The sequence below is a fragment of the Macaca thibetana genome, chromosome 3 (assembly GCF_024542745.1).
Source record: "Macaca thibetana thibetana isolate TM-01 chromosome 3, ASM2454274v1, whole genome shotgun sequence".
NCBI lineage: Eukaryota > Metazoa > Chordata > Mammalia > Primates > Cercopithecidae > Macaca > Macaca thibetana.
Genome location: NC_065580.1, coordinates 74,066,504 through 74,093,730, shown reverse-complemented (window position 1 = coordinate 74,093,730; position 27,227 = coordinate 74,066,504). Strand labels below are relative to the sequence as shown.

Here is a 27,227-nt window from a genome sequence, read left to right as displayed (position 1 = left end):
TGGTATAAATCTGTGTGTTAATTTCCCACACATCTATACTGCATTTATGTCTTCTTCTATGTCCTAATACTTCATAATTTTCTGTTAATGAATCTCAAGTATTTAAAGTAAAACTGATGTTAAAGTGTGTGATACTATATCACCAGAGTTGTTATTAATTGTGTACCTTTATTTTATATGTTAAACTTTTGCAGCTGGAATAACTGATTTCCTGGAGTATTCTGGCTATATAATTCATACTGGGTTGTAATAGACAATGTTCTTTATACCACCACCCCACTATCCCAAACTCAATTCCACCCCTATCCTACCCACCCTCCTACCTCCCACCTCCCCACCGTTCCCACAATCCCACCCTCCCCACAGCCCCACCCTACTCTACTATCCCCACTTGTAGCCTCTCCCACCCTCCCTACTCTCTCAGCCTTCCCCACCCTACCCCACCCCATTGCCTCGATGCTGGTAGACGCTGAAATGATCAGGACACAGTTTGCACTTAACCACTAAATCTTTATTGAATTTTTATTGTAACAGCAATGCAATATTAGCAAATAGAGAGCAATATAGAGTGAAGAGAATACAGCAATAAAGTTAGAAGGAGGGGGTAGGGGTAATGGGGTTCAGTGGTAGGAGGAGGGCTACTGACAGGGGTAAAAGCAAGGGTTTTTATTTATCACTTTTATAACTTCCATGAAAATTTACCATCCATCATTGATAATTTCATTCTAGCAGTAATTTATCAAAGGGCACTCATCCTCTATTAAACTATTAATCTAATCACCTTTGAACTTTCTCCCACTAGGGTTTTTATCCATGTCCAATTCACTCTAAATAAGTTGGTCTCCCTGCAGTTCCCTCTGAGTTATTTGAAATCTTTAAGGATAGCAATTACAGGGTAAAGGGTCACAAGTAAGTACACATGCCCACTTATAGCGATATCTAATACACAATATTATTCTAACATTCTAAATAACCCCACCCACTTAAAATTACTTAATAGTCCCTCCCACCCTAAAATGCTTATGATTATATATCCCCTATTACTTAAACTTGATTACACAAAGAAATAAAAGCAATGCAATTTCCACAGACCAATTCAATACCATTCTACAATCTAAAACAACAAAGAACTTTCAGTCTCATCAGATGTGTCTTCTCTCTTTAGATGAAAATGTAACATGGCTCCCGCAGGGCTCTCCATTTCTGCCCAGGTCTTTCCAGCAGGGTGTTCTCTGTTGTCAATCTTGGAACTGTCTGTATCTGATGTGAGATGTCTGTGGTGGATGACAACTGGATCAATTCAGATGTCCAAGAGGTATCTGCAAACTTAAACAGAATTCCAGACTGCACCATATAGATGTGGCCCTCTTATTTTGTGCACCTGCAAGTTCACTGTATTACTTCATGATTCCATCAGACTAATTCTCCTTTTTTCCACTATCTAGGACAAATACCTCACTGTCCAAAGTAAATTGACCCTTCATAAATGTATGTAAACCTTCTCTGTTTCAATATCCTAGCATGACAAATTTAGCTAGTTCTCTCTAGGCTTGCCTATCAATGGGAGCTCTTAGATCTTCTTCCTTCTTGATTTAATTAACAATGTAAATTTGGGCCAAAAGTCAATTAATTAATTTTACCAGTTTGTTTCAAAAACTCAGCTATTGATTTTGCTTAATAATCTATCTCCTTTATGTTTTTTATTTTGCTCCCTTTCTAACTTCTTTAGATATCAAATTCCATTGATTTTTTTCCTTTCTTATGAATAAATCCATTTTTGTTGGAAAATGCCAAAAAAATTAAAGGATCCAATTAACATAAACTTGATTAACAACAAAAGAAATCAATTGAGTGAAAGGAAACTTAACCAAACTTCAATACTATAGAATAATAAATTTAGAATTACTTATCCTTAACATCTACATTTATAGATAGCATATATAGCAATAGAGCATAGTACACACTGCCAAAAAGTTAATCACAAGCTTTAGTAAGCAGCCAAATGTGGATCAGGGACTTTCTGAGTTGTTAACCCACAGCAGCATATTCTCCCTGATCATTCTTGTCGTTGGGGAACTTTTCCAGACTTTTGCTTGCAGTGGTGGCAAATGTCCGTGTGCACATGCCAGGGCTACAGACAACGGCCCATTTCTAGGCACCCTGCAGCTTGAAGATCAATTGACAACTGTAAATTTGACACAAAACAACTTGAATTCAAAGGTATGGAGGATGAATTGATACTTGAGGTAAACAGAAGTGACGCTTCAAAATAGTTCAGAAGCACAAATGCACCATTTTAAAAGTAATTACTCTAAAACACATGAGTGATTGACAAGCTTTCTGATTCCATTGAACAAAAAAAAGTTGTTTTGGATTAAATAGTCAATTAGGTTTCTCTTTTGAAATTTTATATCCTTTTATATGATTTTTAAAGGCCCAATTAATAGAATTGAAATTATATATGATGTTAAAATTGAAGATGAACAGGATGAACCGTTATACAAATACTCCAGTTCTGAGGAGCCTCTCATTCACAGCATTGTAAGAACTTCACAGTAAAGAAATATTTTACACTATGTTACTTATCATTTTTACTTAGTTTAACTCTAACAGTAAGAACTGGATAGTACTTTGTAATTCAATGGAAATTTTTGAAAGCCTAGTCACCACTTCAAAACACTTACACGAAAAATTATACTAAAAATTTTAAGTATTTAAACATGCAAGAATAAGGGTGGATGATAATGAACATGTGAAAGATGATGCTGATGAAAAGTGAAACTTCACCGTTAAGACTCCTCTTCACGTCAGGCAATTTGAAATACACACCATGTTGTTTTCCACCGCTCGCAATTAAAGCCTGCCTGTTACATCTCTGTGTGTGGCAGCAAAATGGAGTCTCAGCAACCAGGCAGGAACATGATACAAATCCTGCAGCAGGGTCAATGGCAGTAGTAAAGAATTAAACAGAAAAAGAGAGGTTAGATAAAATAGTTCAAGGTAGTAGCAAGGGACCAGGCTAAAGGAAGTCAGGCAGTCCCAGGTTAGCATAAAGCATCCAGGGGACACCAGAGGTGTCACTGGGCTGAAGACAACTCTTGTGTTGTTCGTTGCTTTGAGTTCTTTGAGTTGCTTTCTGAGGCTTTTCATCCATTGGCAGCTTCACATCAGCTCCATCCTCTAGAGGGACCCTTTTCATTACATGGATTCTGATCCTTCTGAAGTGGTTATCGTCAAGTAATGTGGAGTTCACTAAGGAAGTCCACATCCTCAAGACAGTGTCCACAGCCCTAATTCCTCTTCTTCAAAGATGTCCCTTCCAGGCATAGGAGTGTGAATCTGGGTGCTAAATCATTTCTCTTCTCTCCACACATCCTAACACGCTACAGTCTAATGAGGGGACTGAAGATGGAATGCCCAGATGCGTATGGAGACAGACACATGGATAGAGGCTTCTAAAACGTCAGCTGGTGCTTTTCCAGCCAATTAACAACACTCATGAAAATTCTTTCTGAAGTACCAGGACAAATCTTTTAAGAGTTGGGTATGGGATTTTGGAGTCCTTTTGATCTGCTCTTCTTTAGCCCTCGAAGGTAATTGAGATGTGGTCACATTTCATGAACATCTAACACCCCTGGAGCCACCAGTAATCTCTGGTTACCAGGTTTAATGTTTCGTGGACGCCATTATGGCATGATGATGGTAAGGTGTTATGTCAAAGCCGGAGTCCTGGGTACATGTGATTTGCACCACGATGTGAAGGCACACTCTTAACATGCAAGAGTCCATCTGAGAGAGCACTTTCTTTTCAAGCCTGAGATGTTTCATGTTACAAGGGTTTTGCCTGCTCCTGGGAGAACCAGTCAAGTTGCTGCTCCTTGAGAATTAACAGAACCACAGAAATGGAGTTTGAAGACGGTGAAGTTTCTAAGGGTGCAGCGAGAGGATCACGGAAGCCTTTCCATACTGCACCGATGATTTTGGCTTCCTTAATAAGGCCTCGGTCCTCCAGTGATTTAAAGAGGGTACCGAAACTGCAAGAAAAGTCATGTCCTCCTCCTCCTCTTTGTCTCCCCCTCCATAAAGAAATCAGCATTTCCTGCATTTGTATCAGCTTCTCTGTAAATGTTAAAGAACAAATTTGGCAGCCTATAATTTAGATGGTGACAGAGGTTTTGGCAGGTAAAACCCAGACTTCCAGGACTGGCTGGAAAGTAAACTTACTAATTATTTTAGTTAGATTGGCAGTCAAGGTGGAAAAATGAGAGCTAATTTATTGGCAAATACTCTGTTGCTCTCAGAAAATGTTGAAGGTCTTTTGGTGCTTTAGGATGTGTGCCAGTCCAGGGTGGCCCTGACCTTCTACAGCCGTTTCAGAGAGGATGTGCCTCAGGTGGCCTGAAGATACAGTAGCCTAAAACTTAGCACACAGTCACTGATTGAGAAGCTGAACAGGAATAAATTCTGAGGGCAGAGATCCTGAAGGACATGACAAGTATTTACAGGGTACTGTAAGATGGAGGCGGCGGCGGCGGCGGTGGTGGAGGCGGCGGCTGTGGCGGCGGGTACTGTGGTACCGGAGGCTGGCGGTACCAGTGTGGATTCCAAGTGATCATAACAGGTACATATAGTGATCTTCCTTGTCCGTCTCTTCCCACTGGGTACCAGGCGAATCCTACTGGGTAGGTCGGGTATGCGGCATATGTGGGGTAGGTTTGGTATCCAGGTATTTGAGGTACGAATTCAGTGTACGTTGCCAGGTGCGCTTGGTCTTCTAAATTTGGAATAGATAGGCGAGGATACTGATTCTGGATAGTAAAATTGTTTGGAGCTCGGCAATCGTAAGAAACTTGCAGTTTCCACCCCCTCTTCACCTGGAGAACTTGGGCTCCATTAGGTGCGATCGTTGGAGTAATCAGCCCATCTTTCACATTTCTTGCCACAAAATCTCGAAGAGCTGCCATTTCAGGTTCAGACAGTGAGTACACATGTCCGCTGGGAATACTGTGTGCTCCAGGTATCATTTCTATGTGAGGGTCAACCAGGCGGTGATCTGGGTAGACGTGCTCATCTACTGGAGTGTACACATTCTGGACATAGTAATATCTCACTGGTTGGTAAACTCTGTATCCATCTACTGGATAATAGAGTGGCGGTTGTTGTGCTGGTGGTGGGAGCGATGGTGGTATTGGAGAATACATCCGGCAGTGGTAGCGGCAGTATTCAGAATCAAAGACAATAGATCGAGTGCTCCATGTGATGTTGGGATCATGTGTGCTCAGCCAGCGAACCCCTAGGACGACAGGGAAGAATGGAGACTGAGTCACATCAAATGACAGCACTTCACGGTGATCTCCCAGGTCAACTATCAGGTCGTGAGTTTCGTGGACAACTGGGCCCGATGCTATGGGGCGCCCATCAATTGCTTCCACAAGTATTGGCCAGTCCTTGATTCTTAGAGGAATTCCATTTTGAGCAACGTATTCGTGATCAATGAAGTTGCCAGAAGCACCAGAATCGATCATGGCTCGGACGAACAGGGTGTGTCTGCCCGGAAGATGAATCTGGAGCATCACTTGCAAGTGTGGAGATGAGGCGTCATCTTGTGGGGACCTTATTATTTCTGGCCCGGTCGCTGAAGGTCCCTCTACAGCGGGGCCGGGGAGTTTCCCGCCGGCGAAGACTTCGAGGCCTTGGCAGGACAGTTGTCAGCGTAGTGACCTCCTGTTCCACAGTAGAGGCACAGGTTCAGCTTTCTGCGTCTTTCTTTTTCCTCCTGGGTCAGGCGCATGCGGGCACCTCCCACCGGCTCGGTTGGATCTACCTGGTGGTGGCTTGCAACGTGAGGCAACACCAGCGCCCGGGGTGGTGAGCGTGGCTTGCGAGCTGCAGCAGCCCTGGCCAGCCTTCTCTCAATGTGAATGCACTGCCCAATCAGAGCAGACAGCGACTTGGCGACCTCGAGGTGGGAGAGCTCCTCCTGAATGTGGTCGCTGAGGCCCTCGTGGTACTGGTCAATCAGCGCAGGCTCGTTCCAATCCAGGTCCTGGGCAATCATCTGGAAAGCATTGGAATAGTCGATGACAGACCCCATGCCTTGGCGCAGGCGTCTGATCTTGCGTTTGGCAGCCTCTCGCCTCTGAGGGTCTTCAAAGACATGCTTCATTTCCATCATGAAAGCTGGGTAGTTGTGCATCAGGTAGTGGGAGCGCTCCAGCTTTGCTGAGGCCCAGCGGGCAGCACGGCCGGTCATCATGCTTGTCACGAAACAGACACGGACACGATCAACTGAGAAATCTCTGGTGCTCTTTTCCATGAAGATCTGGCACTGGGTCATGAAAGGAGCCAGCATGTCTGGGTTGCCATCGAACTTCTCTGGAAGGTCTTCTGGGCACTCTTCCTCTATTGGAGGGGGTGGGGCAGCAGCTGCTGCAGCACCGCGGAGCTCGATGTCATCATCATCATCCTCAGGGGTGGGTTCCACTTGCTCTCGAAGGGTGGTGTTCTCCTCTGTGAGCTTCTGCACCTGGTTCTGCAGGTTGCTGTTCTCCTCGGACTGCTTAATGACCTTCTCTCTTAGGTTGTTGATCTCTTCAGAGAGCTCATCCCTTCTTCGTTCGGTCATGTTGGGGACACACGCGCTCTTATGGCCGGTGTGCTTGGAGTTGTTGTTGTTGTTGTTGTTGGGGGGAGGGGGAGGGGGAGGAGGTGGGCAGTCGGGACCCAGGGTGACGGTTGGGGTGGGAGGAGACCTCCCAGCTGTAGCTTCACTTCTGTGGGGATGGAGGCCTGGATCCTGGCCCCCTCTTCCACTCCTTCTTTTTTTTGTTTTCAAAATCCGCTTATTTCTGTAAATAAAGATAAATGTATAAATCCAACTTATAGATTCAAAGCAGCAAAATGCAGACACAAAGGATTTAGTATTTAAATTATCCCTTGCTCTATGCACTTACTTTAATAATTAGCGAACAAAGAAAACAAACTTTCAAGAGAAAAGTATCAATCAGCACCATAGATAACAAAAAGGAAACTACTTTTTGATGTTCAAATGACCTTGTCTTCCTCAAAGGCCACCTGTTCATTATGATTCAACAATACATCATCAACAGCATGCTTACCTTTATAAACTATAAAAGAATGTTGAAACCCTCTAAACAAGTAGTTTTGTATTGAAACAGAGGAAGAAACTTCAAGGCAAACATAGATACCAAATCAATTATGCAAATTAAAGCCAAAATAATAACTTTTGTTACTAAAGAAGCTAGGCCAAAAATAGTTAATACTACAACTAATAGAAGCTAATTAAAAAAGAGGGGAGTATTAAAATCACAATGCATGTATTCATCAGCCCTGTGGGCGGGAGGAGGGTACTGTGGCCAACTGTCACAACCCTGTTTCACTGCCACAGAGAAGGTCACTGGTTATCAAATCAAACAACCACCACCACAAAAACTACAGGACTGCCTAAATTACTTTTCTGACCATAATTTAAATCCCCAAAGAAAATTCTCTGTGGGACAGAAATGGCACTAAGCAGCAATATGTGTATGTCAGTTTCCCTTGTCATTTATGCAGTCATTCAAGAAATACTAATTGATGCCTCCTAGGAAAAGCTATAAAATGGGGCATTCAAAGAAGCCCAATAATAGTATACCTCAAACTAATTGTGAGGACTTAATTAAATAGTGCAGGTAAATTATGTAGTGAGTATTCAATAATGGTTAGCTGATATTAACAAAGTTATTAATTAGAAAATAGAAAGGTGATTATCTGTGTGAAGAGAGTGGGATTAAAAGAGGGAGGGGCTGCAACTATAGCAACATGGGCATGCATTTCCCACCTAAAGATGTTTACTTTTTTAAAAACACTGTGTTGGTCAAATCCAAGGCCTTATTTGTCTTGCAGGTCACCAGTTTGCAATCCATAGTTTTTAACCAAGATTTGTCAGCATAGCCCCAAATGCAGGTTTGTAATGTTAAGGTGGGACAGGGCTGCATTCCTGCGGGTGAGTGGATGTGTGTGGGGAGGTGGGGGTAGGGTGTGTGTTTAAGCATTCTAATTATGAGTGCAATGACAATAAATCACACACATAAAAAATCCTGACACAGTGTCTGCCTGTGTACTTCCTGAAAATACAGTTAAATACATTTAGAATGATTTAATTATTTTAAATTTTATTAATAATCTCAAGTCCCATATTCGGAAAATTTAAATACATAAAAAGTTTAAAACATGTAAAAGTTTAAAAAAGTTTAAAAAACTTTAATTTAAAAAGTTTAAAACTTTTAAAGAAAGTTTAAAAAGTTTATAAAGCTTTTAAAGAAAGTTTGAAAAGCTTATAAAACTTTTAAGAAAGTTTGAAAAGTTTATAAAACTTTTAAAGAAAGTTTGAAAAGTTTATAAAACTTTTAAAGAAAGTTTGAAAAGCTTATAAAACTTTTAAAGAAAGTTTGAAAAGTTTATAAAACTTTTAAAGAAAGTTTGAAAAGCTTATAAAACTTTTAAATAAACAAAAGTTTAAAAACATAACTTGGTCGTCTCTGGATACTCACTATGTGATTTACCTGCAAAAACGGACACCAAATAAATTACATAGAATAAGCCCAGAAAGATACACAGTTGGTAATTAGAGAAGTTACTATTTTCAACCAATAGAGTACAAGAAAAAAAAAAAAAAAGAAGAAAGAAAGTGGTAATTAAATATGATGCCCAGCCCCTGGCTGTAAAGAAATGCTCCTTCTTCCCCAACTCCTAACCCTTTAGGTACCTCCCACGCCCCAATGTCACCACCCACAGATACTTTCCCTGTGTCCTTTGCAGTTGGTGTAGCCTCTCCAAGGAGTGGCTATACAGCAAGCAGGGTCTTTAAGAGACAGGGAGTAGTGTGACATTTTAATAGTTTTAACCCACTACTTAATTACTTTAGTAACTTAGTCTACAAAAACAAGTAATTGACATTCAAGATAAAATATTCAAGTTTAGAAAAAATTAGAAAATACAATAAACACATCATAACCTGTGACATCCAGTATCATTTCCAACTCCTTAAAGACAATTCTATTGGTGACCCTGACAATATAACATCACAACATAATGCAATTTTTACTTATTAAATTAGGAGTTTTCATGTACCATTAAGAAACAACTAATAAGCATAAGTAAGGCGACTAAGGTACCACTTTTGTCATCTAGACATTAATATCTTCAAAACCTTGAGAAAAGACTTCCTAAAGAGCATTCACAGCATGGCCTGGTGCAGCCTGACCACTTGTTAATCACGGCCACTAAGGGGGGCTTTATTGAAGCCCAGGTCTGATAGTTTCATTATCTGCAAAAAACAATGATGTGACAGAAATAATAATACATTAGGAAATCAGCAAATTAGGAAATCCCTAAACTACATGGTTTAGGGAAATAAAAGATCAATAAGTGTTAAAAATTCAAATACTTTTGATATATAAGGAAGGTACTTTAAAAGTGAAAAAAGACCAGAGTTAAGATGGGAGGGGCTGCAACAATGGAACTTGGAGGTGCATGCCCTCCCCCCTACCCCCCCCAACCAGACATTTCGTTCTTTTTTATTTTTTAATGTAGTGCTGGTCAAGCAAATTCAAGGCCTACTTTAGCCTGCAAGGTCACTCACTTAAGACTTCTGACCTTTGCCAATAACAAGCCTGAGGCCTTCACATGAAGGTTGGCAAGTTTAGGGTGGGACGTTAAAAGAGACAACTGCCCAGGGAACAGTAGTTTATCCATTAAAAGTAATAGGGTAATGGGCAGGCAGGTTAACAGTGCATATAAAAATATTTAAACAGCGACTGAGGCAGCACAAGTTAACCTGGGACAAGGAGCAAGTTTACTTGATTTGAATTATAGAACTATGTATGGCTCCTTAAACTCCCCCTTAGTAGGGGCTGCATTGGAGGGGAGGGTTCAAGAGGTCTCATTCCTGAAAATTAAAAGGACAAACTGCATAAAGCCAAGCTGCTTAGGACAGATGCCATCTTTACATGATAATAATTTCAGTTTTAGTCTTTTTAGGAATTAAATACATTTGGTTAATTATTGACTCTTCATAATAGCTTGGAAAAATTTCTATTCCACAAACACACCAAAGAGCAATAGTAGCCAAAAACCATAAATAAACATCCCATTAGGAAATGACACCTCATTAAGCAACTCTTAGTTGCTTCATATTTTCAAATGTCCAATTTTTTACTACTATCTTGTACTATTTATGAAATGCAAATTCTCTTAATATGCATGTTATTACAGTTGTTTTGAACCTCTTTAATATGCCAATATACAATATCCAAAGAGGAGGGGGAATTACTTAAAGCTGTAATTATGATAAGCACAAATTTTCCATAGATTGTGTACTTGTTGTGGGACGGGGGTACGTGACACGAGATTTTTGGGAGCCAAAGCCCCCAGCTCCTCCCCTATCAAAGTCCTGGCTCATGATTTGTAATATATGGAACCAGGTTTTAAAATTTCTTCATTCAGCTAGAAACACAATTCTTATATGGTACATCTTACTGGGAATCAGTTATAAATTTGTTTTATACAGATGTTTATGCAAGCTGAAACAATCTATATTTTGTAATGTAACCACTTTATGTAACATTACACAAACTTTAATACCAATATGTACCATTAACAATCCACTTGCCCCAAATTTAAATTAGCTTTTTATGAAAAAAGCTAATTATTTGGAATAACTAGCTTTTTATGAAAAAAGCTAATTATTTGGAATAAGTAGCTTTTCATGAAAAAAGCTAATATTTGGAATAACTAGCTTTTTATGAAAAAAGCTAATTATTTGGAATAATTAAAATTAATTTAGTTGTTTTGTATTATAATTACAGCTTATATTATTGGAGTTTAAAAACACATACACTTTTTAAAATTCTGTTAAATGTGAGAGACAACGCAAACAAGGCAACCCAGGACAGCAGACCACCATAGGAAAGGAGCAAATCAGAAGAGACCTACAGACATCAAGCAAGACACTGAATAAACCAATTTACTCTGATCATTTAACACATATTTAATGAATGCCTACCATGTGCAGGCACAGTTTATTATACATAGGCAAATAGGCTAGGGTTAATCACCTAGAGATGCAAGAAAAAAAACCAGCTTCATAGGCACACAAATAAAAAAGCCTTATCCTCACTCAGAGGCCAAACCAACAGCACCAATTTTGTATCCACCAAAACATCGGATTCCAAAAGGTCCACTAGTGTCTCTAAAAAAACCTTAAATGTGAAAATATTTTTAAAGTTTTTAAAAAGAAGTTGTTAAGTTTTGGTTTTCATCTGCAGTAAATACATTTGGCTAAACTGCCGTTAGAGGCACCAGCCATGCCAGTTTACAAGGTCCCTTCGTAAGCCATTATCAGGAGTTTAAATTGTGGGATTGTGTCATTGAATATATGCAAAGCACATATTAAAAGTGCTCATAAATTCCAGTTATAATTATTAATTGTTTTATTATTCTAGTAGACACTAGTAGCCAAAGAGCAAAACCGACACAGCAGAGAAACCGCAGGGGGGCGGGGCTGTACAGCCAGGCTCAGGCTGGGAAGGTGCGCAAGCGCAGAGGACAGGGGCCTGAAGGGAGGGGCTGAGGGCTCACACTGCGCATGTGCGCTAGCTGGCTCTGAGGGAGGCGGAGCTATAGGCCAGTCCGGCAGAGGCAGGCTTAGGGAGGGGCCAAGCCTTGGAGAGGGGGGGCCTGAGCAGGCCACCTCAGAGAAGGCGGGCCTGGGGGAGGCGGGATCTGGGTGAGCTCACCTCAGAGGAGGCGGGCCCAGGGGAGGCGGGGCCTGGGCAGTTTATCTCAAAGGAGGCGTGCCCGGGAGAGGCGGGGCCTGGGCAGTTCACCTCAGAGGAGGCGGGCCCAGGAGAGGCGGGGCCTGGGCAGTTCACCTCAGAGGAGGTGGGCGGGGAGAGGCGGGGCCTGGGCAGTTCACCTCAGAGGAGGCGGGCCCAGGAGAGGCGGGGCCTGGGCAGTTCACCTCAGAGGAGGTGGGCTGGGGAGGCGGGGCCTGGGCTGCTCACCTCAGAAAAGGCGGGCCTGGAAGAGGCGGGGCCTGAGCAGCTCACCTCAGAATGAGGTGGCCAGGGAGAGGTGGAGCCTGGGCAGGCAGACGCTAATGAGCTGGGAGGAGGGGTCTGAGGACGCCGCATCTAGAAGGCGCGCTCTGGGAAGGCGCGCTGCAGGGGAGGCGCGCTCTGAGGAGGCGCTGTGGGAGGAGGCGCTAAGTACCGCAGAGAAGGCACGCTAGGATGGGCGGGGCAGGCCTGAGACTGGCTGCTACAGGGCTGCAGAGTATCTGCACGCCCCCCCCAGAATCCCCCCTCCCAAACTCCTCCCACCAACCACCAAAGCCAGATTCATTTCATGCAGCAAGAGCAATCCACAGATCCAATCCCCCCGCCATACTCAGCAAACCCACAGTTTCCACAAACTGTTGCTGGACGCTGATTCGCGCCACCACAACTACACCGCCACTTCAATCAAGCACAACCAGGCAGGCAGCCTGCTCTGCCCTCACCAAAAGATTCCCGTTTCCACTCAAATCAGCGCCCCTCCACTCCACTGCTATAGCGGGAATGGTATGGGCAGAATGTTAAACACTAATTTTTGCCCAGGGCTCCATTTTGTCTACCAGCACCATCATGCAGAGAACCGTCCTGCAGAAAAATAGAGTGGGAGCCATTCCAAAAGGTGAAAGGGTGGGGTCCTGCTCCAAGAAAACAGAGGAATTGTACTCCTCAGCTCATGTCCCACTACGGCTGCTTTATTTGTAGCGCAAACACAGTCTGCAGCTCCTGTACCTCTGTAGCTCTTACCACTTTGTAGTGCATTTTAGGTGTGAATTGTTCCGCAGCTCATGTACCTCTGCAGTTCATGTGCCTCGGAGCGCAATGAAGCGCTGTCTTCGGGCTGGCTAATCGCATCGTTTTTGTAGCGTTTTTGTAGTGCTACTCTTCTGCAGCTCAGATTTTGCAGCGCGTGTAAAGCGCAATTCAGTTTTCTGTCTGCAGCTCCTATATCGCTGCTCCTCGTTCGGGATTGTAGCGCCACTGAAGCGCCCATCCATCAGTTTGTGGCACATAAAGCGCCCATCAGTTCATAGCGCAATGAAGCGCCAGTTGTAGCGCCCATCAGTTTGTCGCCCGCGTGAAGCGTGCTTGTAGCGCATCTGAAGCGCCAGTTTTGTAGCGCATTTGAAGCGCTTATCAGTTTGTAAAGCATGGCACTTGGTAGCGCATTTGAAGAGCAAATTGCAAATCGATCTGTAGCTCCTGACCGTCTGCAGCTCATCACTGTCCGCAGCTCATCTCTCTCTATAGCCCATATCTGGACTTGGTCCTGGAAACCCAAGCCTTGAAGGCTTGTTTTCCCCATTTGTTTTGGGGTACAGCCAGTGAAGGCGTGACAAGGTTTGCGTGGAGACATTCTGGGGTGCTACTCTATCTCCCGCAGCTCCCGATAAGCACGGGGAATGAACGTGATCTTTAAAAAAAAACGTCCTCACCGCATACTCACCACGCGAGGACTCCTCTGCGAAGGCAGGAAGGATGGGGTCCCACACCTGAGCCAGGCGCGGTCTCCACTGGGTGCTCCGCAGCCCGGAGTGGCTCCGGACAACAGCCCGCTCAGTGGACCTTTCGCCAGGCTTGGTGGACCTTCTCCGCTGTTCTCCTCAGGGCGCAGTCAGGTTTCTTCGACACACACCAACCGAAGTTGAAGCGCGTGTACCAAGAGCGCAGACTGCGAGCCTTATATAGGTTGCACCGAGGAGGGGGGCGCCAAATCCCAGCGTGCTCCGCGGGCTAGGGGGTGGAGGGGGGTGCGGGGGATGGGGGATGGGGGTGGGGGCGGTGGCAACACTACAGTGGCCCGCCGCTAGAGGGAGTAGGGGATTACCGAGGGGGTGCGGGATGCTGATGCTGAACTGGCCAAGCTGGGAGGGAAGAAGAAAGGGAGGGGAGGGGAGAATCGAGGACGGACGGCCTAGCCAGGCCAAGAATGCAATTGCCCCGGTGGTGGGAGCTGGGAGACCCCTGTGCTTGGACGGGACAGGGTCGGGGGACACGCAGGATGAGCCCCGCGACCACTGGCACATTCTTGCTGACAGGTTAGTGGCCTGCGCGCGACGTGGAGGACCCGGGGCCAACAGGCCGCCGCCTCCCCATCCCCCGCTCGGGTTCCGGGCGCCTGGGCGCGCCCTTTGGGCACCAGCCTCTCTTTCTGTCCCGGACCCCACCGTACCCCTCCTTCAGTACGCCCTGTACCCCACTTTCCCGGCCCAGCTTCTCTCTTCCCAGGCTTGACCCCTGGCCTTTTTTCCTCTCGGCGCCCCCGCGGGCCCCTCCCTGCTCTGCGGGCGCAGAAATTCCATCTCCAATTCCCGTTCCCAACATCCCCCTCCCCGCCCAGCCCCAGGGTAGTCCTCTCCCGATCCCTGCAGCAAAGAGCTGGGGGTCGTTGCCTGTTTTTCTGGGGGGGCCGTTTCCCCGCGATTGGGCTCTGCGGCCGGGATGCGAGCCAAAGGAAATGGGTGTCAATCTGCGTCCCCGCTACACAAACACATCTTTTCTCCTTTTCTTGATCGTGATAGAGAACACAAAAATTTGACATTTAAAACACCGAATTTCCCCCTCTTGCTAAATCCATTTCTCGGTGGCGGAAATCTCGGTTTTCTTCGGTTTTACGGAGCAGGGAAGCGGAATCGTGAAATGCTGGGAACTACACAGGGCGTTCAGGTCAGGGTTAACCCCGGCTGGAAGCCAGAGATGCTGCCGCACCAAGTGCGCTATTTCCAGAAACCAAAACCAATTTAAAACAGCTGTGGATGCTTCCACTGTGTTTGGCGGGCTTCGGAGGCTCACAGCTACGGACTTTTGGTGGCGATTACGAGGTTTACACAGAGATCTTGCTTCCCCTGCAACGTTACATTTTCCTAAATCTTGTAGGGTGAATGAATGCGTTTAGTCACGGCAACCGCACGTTTAATCCTTTCCAGCGGGTTGCCGAGATTCAGCCACAAATATTTGCGTGCATTTGTACTATCAACATATATATTTTATGTCAGGGAAAATTGCAGTGGCTGATAAGACGCTAAAATACTGATGAGGAAGGATGCTAAATAAAACCTTAACGCGGGTTCCCATCTAAGCGCCTCAGTGTTAGGCGCTTGGGAAACTGACAATCTGTTGATGATCTTAGTAAAACAAATTTAAGTTAAAAGGGAAAACCAAATTGTCTACAGCTGAGTTAGGTTTCTGAAACACAGATGAAACGCTTTCATATTTGAAGAGCAAAATTGAGCACATTTTAGTAACATTGCTACGGATTATTTTATACTTGGAGGATCAATAAGAATTTGACTTATTGTCGTAACAACGTTGCAGACACCGCACTTTAAAAGCGAGCCTTTCTAGGAATAAACAAAACTGGAACCCATTTCCTGAGATTTTACTTTTCATTAGAGATAAAATATCCACTATCCAGAATATGAATGAAGGAAATGCAGCTTTTTAACAAAGACATTTTCCTAGGAAGTTGGGTGAACACAATTACACTTTTTAGAAGTGCCTTTTAATTTAATCTTGAGGATATTCACTCTCTTCTGCAAGATAGAATAATTCCAGGATTTCTTATGCTTGGTAGAGTACTGTTCTGATGACCGCTGTCAAATTCTTAGCAGTTTTGTTTGTTTAAATTCGAAAGTTACTTCACCTAGTTAACTGAGACATTATTTTTCTAAAAATTGAGATTTAAAACCAGTATAGATGAAAAGTAGGAAAAATTAAAGTTCAAAACTCCATCTTAAGACTTTGAAAGTTTGAACAAGTTCGAACCAATTTGATTTTTTCTTTCAAAATGTTAACCAGGACTTTTTTAAAAAAACGTAATTAGTATTTTACCGTAATAAAAGTAATTTCAGGTATTGTACAAAATTCAGGAGAGAAAACCTTAGAAAACTCTAAAGAAGAAAAGGTCACCTGTAACCTCTTCACCCTGCAATAACACCAGTAAACATTATAGAGTCTGCTTTTTCAGTCGTTCTCTATCCATATATAGGTATCTATACCGTAAATATTTTTCATAGGATTGCAGATACTTTCTAAATGTTAAAAACAAGATCAAATTAATTCTTTTCGATTATTTTCTTTCCAAAGAGCCTTTAAATGTTAAATAACATTAAGTTTGCAGAGCTTTCTTTCAAGGAAATAATAGTAATTAATTTTTTAATTAAAATTTTAAATGAACAACGTTAGTACATAAATATTTAAAACCAGAAAACTGAGAAGAATTTTCTCTGGTCTCACTGTTTCTAACATATTATAGTTTTTTTTTATTCTTTTACATATGAAAATATTTTCACTTTGCTTAGAAATAGAATTTTCTAAGGGAAAAAACAGCATCAATGAATAAGTAATTTAGATAAAATCTTCTTGTTATCCAAAAAACAAAACAATATTAGAAATAAAACAGAAAGATAACATTAATAGAGCAATACTTTCGGCAACATTTTTGTGTTGTCTAGAACAACAAAAACTTTCAAAACCAAAAATAAAACAAAATTAATAGATAAGAACTTTAAACATATTTTGGATATTTAATATCTACGTGAATTTTGGATTTTCTCAGATATTTATTCCTGGTGTTGACTATTTCTGCCCATTTTGCACAGGGTTGCATATACAGCAAAGAGGAGTTAATGCATATTATTTATTTTATCAAATAATAACTGGGCTTTGTATTTAGACATTTTATCTATTTTTATGAGCGTTTGCTGTAGATCTACGAAGCTGTTGATTTAACACCTATATTTAACTTCTAGTAGGGTAAGAAAATTGTATTTCAAAACAAAGTGGGATTTTCACTTGTTAGATAATAACTAGACTTTCTCTTTGGATATTTTACCCATTTAATGAAAATTTGCCATGTATTTATAAAGCTGTTGAATTTACCTTATGTATTTAGCTTAAGTTCTAGGGTTTTAGAAAAACTATTTCAAAACGAACTGGAATTTTCACTTGTGAAAGAGTAATTGCACTTTTTCTATTTGGACATTTTACCCCTTTTTAATGACAATTTGCTATAGATCTGTGAATCTGCTGACTTATTACATGTATTTGGCTTAATTTCTAATATGATAGAGAAAATATATTTCTAAGTGAAGTTAAATTTTCAGTTGTCAAATAATAACTGGATTTTCTATTTGGACACCTTATTCATTTTTAATGACAATTGCTATGGATTTACGAACCTGCTGACTTACCACCTGTATTTGGCTTAAGTTCTAGTATGGTAGGGAAAATTTATTTCTAAGCAAAGTAGAATTTCCAGTTGTCAAAGAGTAAGTGGACTTTGTATTGAACATTTTATCCATTTTTACAACAGTTTGCCATAAATCTAAAAGCTGTTGATTTGCTTCATGTATTTTACTTAACCTATAGTATGGTGGACAAATTGCATTTCTAAGCAAAGTGGCATTTTCACTTGTCTCACAGACATTGAAAATAAGGGACAGCACCAGAAAAAACTGGTTAGAGACAACTTCAAAGAAATAAAGATAACATGTATCCAGTTTCCAACATTAGTTTTCCACTGGTGAAAATCGTGCAGTACACAAAATATGGAAGCAGTGAAGAAATCCTGACTTGTTAAAAAAAATTCCCAAGTCAAATATTCAGATTGTTTCTTATTCTAATAAGTGCAATATTTATAGATCACATTGTCTCCAAAATACCCACCTGCCTTCTTCCTTTTTCTTTTTTGCTAATTATCCATACTCTACTCGAATAATCCTTTCCTTAAAATTCACCCTTCCATATTCTCTAAACACCCAAATGCATATTCTAACACTTATTTCCTACCCTCGGTGTAAAGAAATGACTCTAGGGGAATTGATGATATGGGTTTATGTGTTTGTTAGAAATTCTTGGGCTGGAGGGGAGATCGCTTTTACACTTCACTCCATTTTAGTCCAGAGCTTCACAGAAATGTCAATATGATGACTGTTTTCTTTCTATCCCTCTCAACCTCCCCAGCAGACAGACAGACAGACAGACAGACAGACAGACAGACAGACATATGTGAGGGGCATACATAGACTAATACACACTCCATTTAGGCTTTTTCTAAACTTCGGAATCCAGTTCTCCAGTCTGTTATCTCCCTGATTTCCAGAAATATTAAGCATAATGTAGCAGTACAAGAAACAAACAAACAAACAAAAAATGAAGAAGAAAAAGCCAATGTTTCTAGGTATCAACAAGTCTTTTCCAATGAATATGTTTCTGATTCAAGTTTTCATGTTGGTAGGATCAGATAGAGTCTCAGTGCTCTTAAATGCTGTTACACATGGATTGCTTCCAAGCTAAATTCTCTCTTCATAATTCCCAGTGTTTTAAATTTTGTAAACAATGTAACCATATTAAAGACAGTATTAAGTAAAAAACAAACCTCCAGTTTCCACAGCCTGACACTGGAACAACCATTTCCATTGATGTTGTATCCCTTCTAGTCTTTGTTCTGTATACATAAATATTTTTATATAATTACAATTTTAATATGTATAGATTTCTTACACTTTGTTTTGAAAGGTAAGTTAATCCTGCTGTCTGCAAAGCATTTGTCAAGGATACAGGATGTTCTTGTGTATGAGGTGGTGTGCAGATTAATTAACAGTATTTCTGTGTGAGCGGGAGGCAGACTGAACCAGCACCGGCGAGGTGTATGTGTTCTTGGGTTTGGGTCAGGGTATTATCCCTGGTTAAGGATCATAAGCCTTTGCCCTGAGTTTTCTCTTCCTCAGCATTTGTATGAATGAGTTGCATGAAGATCTAGGAGGCTTGCTTTAAAATCCAAGGATGAATTGAAAAGGGATAGCTGTTAGAAATTGATAACAATTTAGAGTTAACATGGTTTTTAAGTTGGCTGCAATGCTGTGCTGAAAGCAAAGAATATTTTATAGTAGTAAATGCATCATAATTCATTGGTACGAAAGTATGAAAATGACTTTGTATGGTGACAGTTCTTTAGGAAAATGAAGGTTAATATGAACCAGTGGCATGATGTGGTTGCAAAAGAAAAAAAATTAGTTAGCTTCTGGTAATAGTATAGTGTCCATATGTCACAAACATTAATAGTACCCTGCTCTAATCAACCACACCTGTAGTATTGTGTCCATTTCTGGCTGTCACATTTAAAGAGAGATTTTGACAAATTAGACAACTTCTAGAGCAGTCCATGGGGATGTTGAAGGGTCTGGCAATCCTGTCATGGGAGGTATCTTCACAGGGTCTGGAAGTGTTTAACTTGATAAGACTAAACAGTCAACATGAACTCTCTGATGTTTGCTTTGGAAAGTAGAACTAGCATTGGTGGGTTAAAGGTACAGATAGATTTCAACACGAGGCCTTCCTAACATTGCAGCTCAACAAAACAATCAACTTTATTTATTCTGTTCTTTAAATATCGGAAATATTCACCTTTCTTGCAATGAATATTTAACTTGAAGGCCATGATAACATTTTAGTGTTCACCTGAAAGACATTTGTGATGAGAACATTTTATTTTTTCTGATAAACTGTCTAAATAGCCCTGTGTGTTGCAAGTTCATTTCTTACAGCTTGAAAATAGCTGCAACAGGGTAATTTAACACACACCCTCCTATCTCTCCCATTCTATTTCAAACATGAAAACCTGAGAAGAAAATGAAAGATTCCTTTTCCCCCTGCAAAGTGTCTTAACTTGCTTAATTTGCTTCCTAGAATTACTCTTTCCTGGAATTTCTTGCTCTGTCCGAGCAGGCTACTGAGGCTGAGTGACCGTGGATGCCGATGGTACCTAGGGCTAGAGGGGGCAGGCTGGCTGCTGGGGCTCAGCTGCCACTTCTCCAGAGGGAAATAGGGTCCCTTCTGCAACCTCCCCTCCCTTGTGATATATCTCCCTACAAAACTTAACAGTTAAAATTTTTAGCTTTTACATAGCAAAATAAAATATTTTTATCAAATGTTTTTAACTTCTGTCCGTTTCAGGTTAGCCTGGTTTCTGCCTGGCTTAAGGGCACATTCTTAGTATCTCAAACATGTCTTGAGGCAGATTTTTCTTTCCTGTATGGTGATCTGCCTATTGATTGTTTATTTTGGTTACTATATCAAACTTTGAAAATACGATTTCTTAAAATGAATTTGTGGAGTATATAAGACTTCCTTACAGGACCCCTTTTGTGAGTAGTTTTGGATTCCACAGAAGCTATTTTTATACCCTGGAGTTTCTAGTTCTTGCAAACTAAGAAGTCCAATGAGAGAGGTGAAGGAATGATAGAAAAATTCTTGTGTCATATTTTCTAACTTTTCCCTGCAGCTTTCACTTCTGCCTCACGCTTAGAACTTTCTCCTCCACTCCAGTTGTTAGGTCAGAAATGCAGTCACTTTCACTCTGACTGTATGAAGTATATTTCTAATGTTGAACAACTTTCTCTTTTCCTTATTCTCTCTTTTATAAAAGGGCCCTGTGCACTTTTGTGGGATTGTAATAATGCAAACAGCAATTTACGATGGCTTGCATCCCTGTTGTTGAAGATGCCACGGGCATTCTTGGGCTGAGTTCATATTTCCGAGACAGAAAAGCTCAAAGATGAGTTTCTGGCTTGTCAACGCTCAGCTGGTCTACAGGCGGCTACTTGTAATTCCTTGAATGCAGTGCTTGCTTGCTCTGGCTCCGGCTCCCCTGCTTTGGAAGTAATAATCCTGTGTTTACATTTTAAAACTTAAAGATGTTACCTTAGGAAATAAATAGGTAGCCTCGAAACATTAGGTGCTGGCATGATTATTGTTATATTCTTGGAAACAATATGTTAGTAAAAGCCACAGTGCTGTTTTCTTCTTTGGTCACTCTTTGGTAGAATTTTTTTTTTTTTTTGTATCTTTATCTAAGAATTTTTATGCAACGTTTATGCAATAGCAGTTTAAGTGCATTTTATTATTTAAAAACCTCTCGTGTTTAGTACATTTCACTTTGTATTTAATTGTCTTAGACTAATCAATTTTTTGGAATAGATCTTTGGCATCCTGTACCACGGGAATCGCCACGGCATCTGTTGTGACATGTACGCAGACTTTCTTTTCTGATAAATGAAGCCGCTCATTTAAAAAATGTATAGGAGTTAGGCAGTCTGGTATAAATTCTTTCCCATTCTTTAGCTTTTCACTCATTTGTCGGGTCACCACTTGAATTATTATGGAGATTTGGGGTTCAGTGCAAATTTGAAAGAAGAGATCACAGTATTTTTCTTACAGCAGTTAAAGTGGAATATTTGTTACCTATTTCTTCACCAGTATGCATACAAGGATAGTTGCTCTTTTACCCTGGAAAGCAAAATAAGAGAAAAAATAGCACTGAGGTTTTTTATTTCTCCTTCTTAGCAAATTCATGTTTCTTGCTGTGCAGTAAAATGACATTGGCTTTTCTCTTCTATGAAATAGTTAATCAGTGTAGCACTTTTAACATCTTTCATTTTCTGTAGCTACAGGGTTGATTCTCATGAAACACCAGTACTGCAGAAGTAGAAACAGAACAGATTACTACACATGCTTATCAGAATTTGAAATGTACATTATTTTTTGTCTAACCATTTTACTGCTAGAAGTCTAGCTTACAGATATAATGATGAAGGTGCTCAAAGATACAGATAAGGATTTTTATTATAGTATTGATAATCATAATGAAAAAAACTAGAAAAAATCCTGGTTATCTTTACTAATTAGTAATTCCTTTTTTTTTTTTTTTTTTTTTTTTTTTTTGAGACAGAGTTTTGTTCTTGTTGCCCAGGCTGGAGTACAATGGTGTGGTGTTGGCTCACTGCAACCTCCGCCTCCCGGGTTCAAGCGATTCTCCTGCCTCAGCCTTTCAAGTAGCTGGGATTACAGGCACCCGCCACCAGGCCCAGCTAATTTTTTGTATTTTTAGTAGAGACAGGGTTTCACCATGTTGGCCAGGCTGGTCTTGAACTCCTGACCTCAGGTGATCCTCCCACCTTGGCTTCCCAAAGTGTTGGGATTACAGGTGTGAGCCACCACACCTGGCCAGTAATTCCTTTATTCATTCATTTTTTTGAGTGTTGACTAGTTTTGAGACCCCACGCTGGATGCTGGGGAATACACAGCTCAGCTATCATGGAACTTTTTACACTAGCGGGGTTGACAAAGGACAGGGTTTTTTTTTTTCAAGATTAGTTGATTAATCAAACATTTACACATATAAATGTGCCCTTAAAACTATGGTAAGTGCTACAAACATGACTAGAACTTGTAAGTAGAGGATTTGGCCGGATAGGGGGTTTAAGGAAGGCTTTTCCAAGGAAGCACTCAGATCTTAAGGATGAGTAAATATTAGTAAGGAGGGACGGTATATTTGAGGTAAAAGGAAGACCTCTGTAGAGGGCCTGGGGCAGGTTTAATATGGTAAACAGAAAGTGCTAAAAGACGTCCAGTGGAGTTGGGGCAGAAAGAGAAGGGTGAGCACAATGTTAAATGAGGCTAGTGAGGAGATCAAGGAACAAATTTTGCAGAACCTGGTAGACAGCCTTAAAGGGTTTAATCTTTATACTAAGAGCAATGGGAAAATCTTTGCAGGGATTTAACCAGGACATGATCAGATCTGCATTTCAAAAAGAGCACTTTAGCTGTTTGTGAGGAAAGGGTTGGAGGGATCAGAATAGCTTGTTGTAGACTGGTTAGGCTCCTTTAGTAATTGAAGATAGAGATGATGACCTTGTGGGCTAGGGTGGTGATGGGGAGATGAAGATAGGAGAGATATTTTAGGGGGTAAAAAACAACAGGAGTGAGTGTTGCATTGAATTTGGTGCTAAGTTTGTCAGGAGAAGATTTCAACGATGATTTCCAGATTTCTGTCATCTACGTGAGGACAGATGGTGGTGCCACACACAGGATGAAGAAGGCTCGAATGGGATCAGTTTTTAAGGGAAAGATTATGGGTCCTAGTTTGGACAAGCTTAGTTTGAGGTGATGATAAATAAATTATGATTGAGACACAGCAGAAAACGATGTAGCCTTAAAATGTGCTATCACGTAAACATGTTCAAGATATATTCTAAGTGAAAAAATGTGATCATATTATGCAAAAAAGAGCATGGTATGTGTTTTGTGTGTATACACATAGAATATGGAAAGATGCCAAGACGATTAAGAGTAGATACGCTAGGCAGTGACATTGGTGGGATGGCAACAGGGATATGAGAGAGAACGTTTATATTTTGTATCTTCCTGGTTATACTATTGGAATGTATCATAGTACAATGAGAATGTATGGATTTTTATAATTAAGAAAATTAATAACAGTTTAAAGCAAACATCCAATATGAGGATATTTCTTCTTTAGCGGTTACTTAGTTGGAAAGATCATGAGTGTTGTTGTATTTTTTACTGTGAACAGAAATTTTTCCTGCAGCTTTATATCCCTAACCCAACAGCTCCTACACTTGGCTTTTTAATCCTTTTCCACTAGATTGCACTATTACACTAGATTTTACATTGCCTTTATACTGTTTTTTATTCTGCTTTTCACTAATTGTATTATTCTCACAATAGTCCAACATTGTGCAAATAAGGACATTAAATTGTAATGGTGCATGTAACTGTTGCTTATGTGCATTGTTTTTGTTAAAGTTCCCACTGGTGTTCCTATTTCATCTGAGATATAGTACTGTTCCCATGAGTGGAAACCCAAACTTATCTTCTCTGGCTATTTGAGCAAAGGAGCAGAAAATACCAAGAGAAGTGAGGAACTTTCCCTTCTCCAATAACTATTCTGTCAAACCAACACTTCTTATATTGAACGTTTAACTTTCCACTCAATTTTGATATTGTGATTAATGCAGTTGAGTCTTGCTCATATATAACTTTTTGCTTTTGTTGCATTGTTTCCTCTAAATAAATATCTAAAAGCTTATGAGAGTCAGAATATAAATATCAATGTAATTCATATCTTATTACATCAGGCTTCCCTAAAAAGGGTTAAACTGCAGCCCTCAACTTGGCTGAGTGCAGAGAATGAGGACTGGCTGAGTTGCCATCTTTTTAGCCCTTGGGCAACCATGTAGTAGAGTTTGGTATGACTGTTGCCTCTTCTGAGTAGCCTCTACTGTTGACTCTATAATATATTTCTATAGAATATCATTTTTCACATGTGTCATGATTGTGGAAAAAGTGAGAGTGCTGTATTATTATATAATGCCACCTGTAGTGATGACAGTTTTTTTTTTCATTTGAAGATGTGTTTTTTAAAATGATTGTATTTAAGGAAATCCAACATTTTCTTCAAATTAGATGAAGAGTAAATGTAATAATAGTTTTTATTTTGGGGGGACATCACTATATGCTAGGCATTCTTCTAAAGTTCTTAAATATATTATGTCATTTAATACTCAACGGTTTGTCACTGATATGGATACTATTCTATTCCAGATGAGGCACAGAGACATTGAGTAACTTGCCCAATGGACAAAAATTAGGATTTGAACCCAGACCCTGTGTCTGTAAAGATTGATGTTAAACACTACCTTTCTGCACTACAGTTTTATTTCACTCTAAAGTCTCTTATATCTATTTTTTTAGGTTCTTCTGGCATTCTTCATTTAAAGTCTTGCTGTAACATTTCTTTTTTATTTCACTCTAAAGTCTCTTATATCTAATTTTTTAGCTGCTTCTGGCATTCTTCATTTAAAGCCTTGTTGTGACATTTCTTTTAGGATTATCTTTTCCCAGCTCCTTTCAGAGGTTGGGGTAGACAGTCCTCCTCAGTAAAGCCATTTTTTTTCTCATAGGTTCCAAAATTTAAAGCTTTCTTCTTTCAACAAATTGTTTTTGTTCTTGTTTTGGTGCCTGTAGTACATGAGATTAATTTCCACTGCACAGCAATAGCATAGTAATGGTGATGGGAACTTTGGTTTTCTATATGAAAAAATATATATAAATAAAAATGTATATATCATTTTGTGTAAGTACATTCTATGATTACACAACAACAAAATCACCTAACAATGCATTTCTCAAAAAGTATCCCCATTATTAAGCAATGCATGACTGTATTTGGGGATAGTATTGATGTGTTCATGATATAGACTTTGCAGTCAGCCACGAAATGGGTTCAAAATTCAACTCTGCCACTTAGTAAACATAAGACCTGGGGTAAGTTAACATAATTTTCTTAAACTTGGTAGTCTCATTGTAAAATAGAGTGAATGCTACCTACTTCACATAGTCATTGTAAGGATTACATTAGTTAATATGTGTACAACCGTTAGTGTAGTATCCAGCACTTTGTATTTAAGACATTGTAGCTAAAGAAGAGAAGTAATAGTGAACTTACACTTTTTAGAGAGAAAAATATAAAAACAATGTTTCGGTGTAAGAAACAATTTTAACAGAAATAGGGAGAATTACATAGAAGAAGGGAAGAGAAAAATGTAGAGGGTCAGGGAGCAACATAGCAACTTGGATGGGGATGGTAAGAGAAGGGAAGGGATGCAGGACACGTGAGCTATATAACTAACTTCTGAAAACAAAGTCTTCCATCCCCCTTACAGTGAAATATGAAAGAGACAGATGAAGTAGTGGACAGAGAAAGACTTGACAGTTTGGTTTTAAGGTGAGTATGATAATCAGATTAAATTTCATTTGACATATCCTGCTGTTTACTTGGACAGTGATGTCTGAATAAGTTATTTATTATTTCCATTCCTTGATATTCTGATTAGCTCATCAGCAATCAGTCACTATTCACAGCTCTTCAATTACTTTTATTAAATAGCAATCCTCTCCTCCCCCAGTCAGCAAATTATTCAAGTTTGGGTAACAGTAATATCTCTTCAGAGATTGCTTGCCCCAGGCCAGATGAAATGTAGTTATGCTGCTAGAAGACTCAAAATGAATCATGGAATCTTAAGACAAACTTTAACTGTCGTATGGTTTCTAGGAAAGGTGAAGGCATGCCAGCCACCTTTGGATTAATTTAGGTTTGATGATTTTAAAGGGGGAACATTGAAAATATGATTAAATTATGTACAGTGATATCCTGGCTAATTGTGTGAATGCTTTCTTAGCTTGGGCTTTGTAAATGCAAGATACATATGATTCTTTGTTTCTGTGTTTATGAACCAGAGTAAAACTCACACCCAGATGTAATTGTAATGTAGATTTCCATGAACCTGGTGAGCACAGTGGTGTTCTCTTCCTTTTAGGATTCCTGGGGATAGTCCAGTGTCTTTGGAGGAAGTTCAAGAACCGGTCTGTACAAGTCTGACATATCTTTACACATTAGATTTAATCTTGAAAAGTTGTAGGTAGGATAAATATTTTAAATATTGAGTCATATTTTTCCATCCTAGAGAAATTCATTCTCACATTAAAAAATGCATTGGTCCTTTTCTAATGAAAATTAAACTTTAAAATACTAGCTTTTTTCAATGAGTACTCTGTACTTGTCAATGTACAGAATACAATACTTTTCTATACAAGAAGTTAGTCAAGTGGATCCATGATATTGGACACACAATTAAAAATAAATAGTTATTTCCCTATTATTAAAGTTTCTCCCTCAATATGTGGGACTTGGTTTAAGCACATCATTTGTGGCATCGTGTCTTGCCTTTAGTGATATTGCTTGGGGAGTAGAGCCATAAAACATTATCCTTTTATTGAGATTTATTGGACTTCAGTCTTCTGTGGTCAAAGTAGGACTTCATATGGATCAATACAAACTTTCAAAAAATGAATGTGCTCAAAAGCAGTGCTGGCCTTGAAATAGAGCAACGTCTGTGTGTTGTGTTTAAACTATTCTACCCTGCCTCTCTGTTTAAACAGTTGAGACACCAATTCAGTTTGCTTTTTGAATCCTGTAAAAGCCAACTAGGCTGCCCTTCTACAGGACCTGGAAAGTATGAGCAATGATGCATTGATTCACTAGCCAAGGACATGTAGTGGTGTTAATTCTTATGCTGGGTTAGTCGGATTCTAAAAGCAAGGGTGTAAGAAAAAATTCCATAGACCTAAAGTTATCCTAATTAATCCTTTAAATAGCCCATAAGGCATAATATGTGTAGTTTTGTGTGTAAAACTCTGAACAATAATTTTTATGCACAACATAGTCTGAGAACCACTGAGCTACAATAAAGG

At 40.2% G+C, this 27,227-nt stretch overlaps 2 protein-coding genes across 13 annotated transcripts in view; one reads left to right on the top strand and one right to left on the bottom strand.

Moving 5' to 3' along the window:
- Positions 1 to 489: 489 nt before the first annotated feature.
- PEG10 (paternally expressed 10) lies at positions 490 to 13,832 on the bottom strand. Its single transcript, XM_050782910.1, is given in 3 exon segments — positions 490 to 5,674; positions 5,677 to 6,848; positions 13,550 to 13,832. Coding segments are annotated over 3 exon segments (2,352 nt in total). The 5' UTR covers positions 13,555 to 13,832; the 3' UTR covers positions 490 to 4,499.
- Positions 13,833 to 13,938: 106 nt separating this feature from the next.
- The window catches only part of SGCE (sarcoglycan epsilon), a 71,733-nt gene continuing 58,444 nt past the window's right edge, over positions 13,939 to 27,227 (top strand). For 5 of the 12 annotated variants that reach the window (XM_050782928.1, XM_050782925.1, XM_050782926.1 and 2 more), the window contains exon 1: positions 13,939 to 14,152. In XM_050782928.1, the coding sequence (XP_050638885.1) occupies positions 14,044 to 14,152 (109 nt within the window). In that variant the 5' untranslated portion in view covers positions 13,939 to 14,043. The remainder of the gene's footprint in view (positions 14,153 to 27,227) is intronic. The other 7 variants (XM_050782931.1, XM_050782930.1, XM_050782929.1 and 4 more) reach the window with 4 other exon arrangements.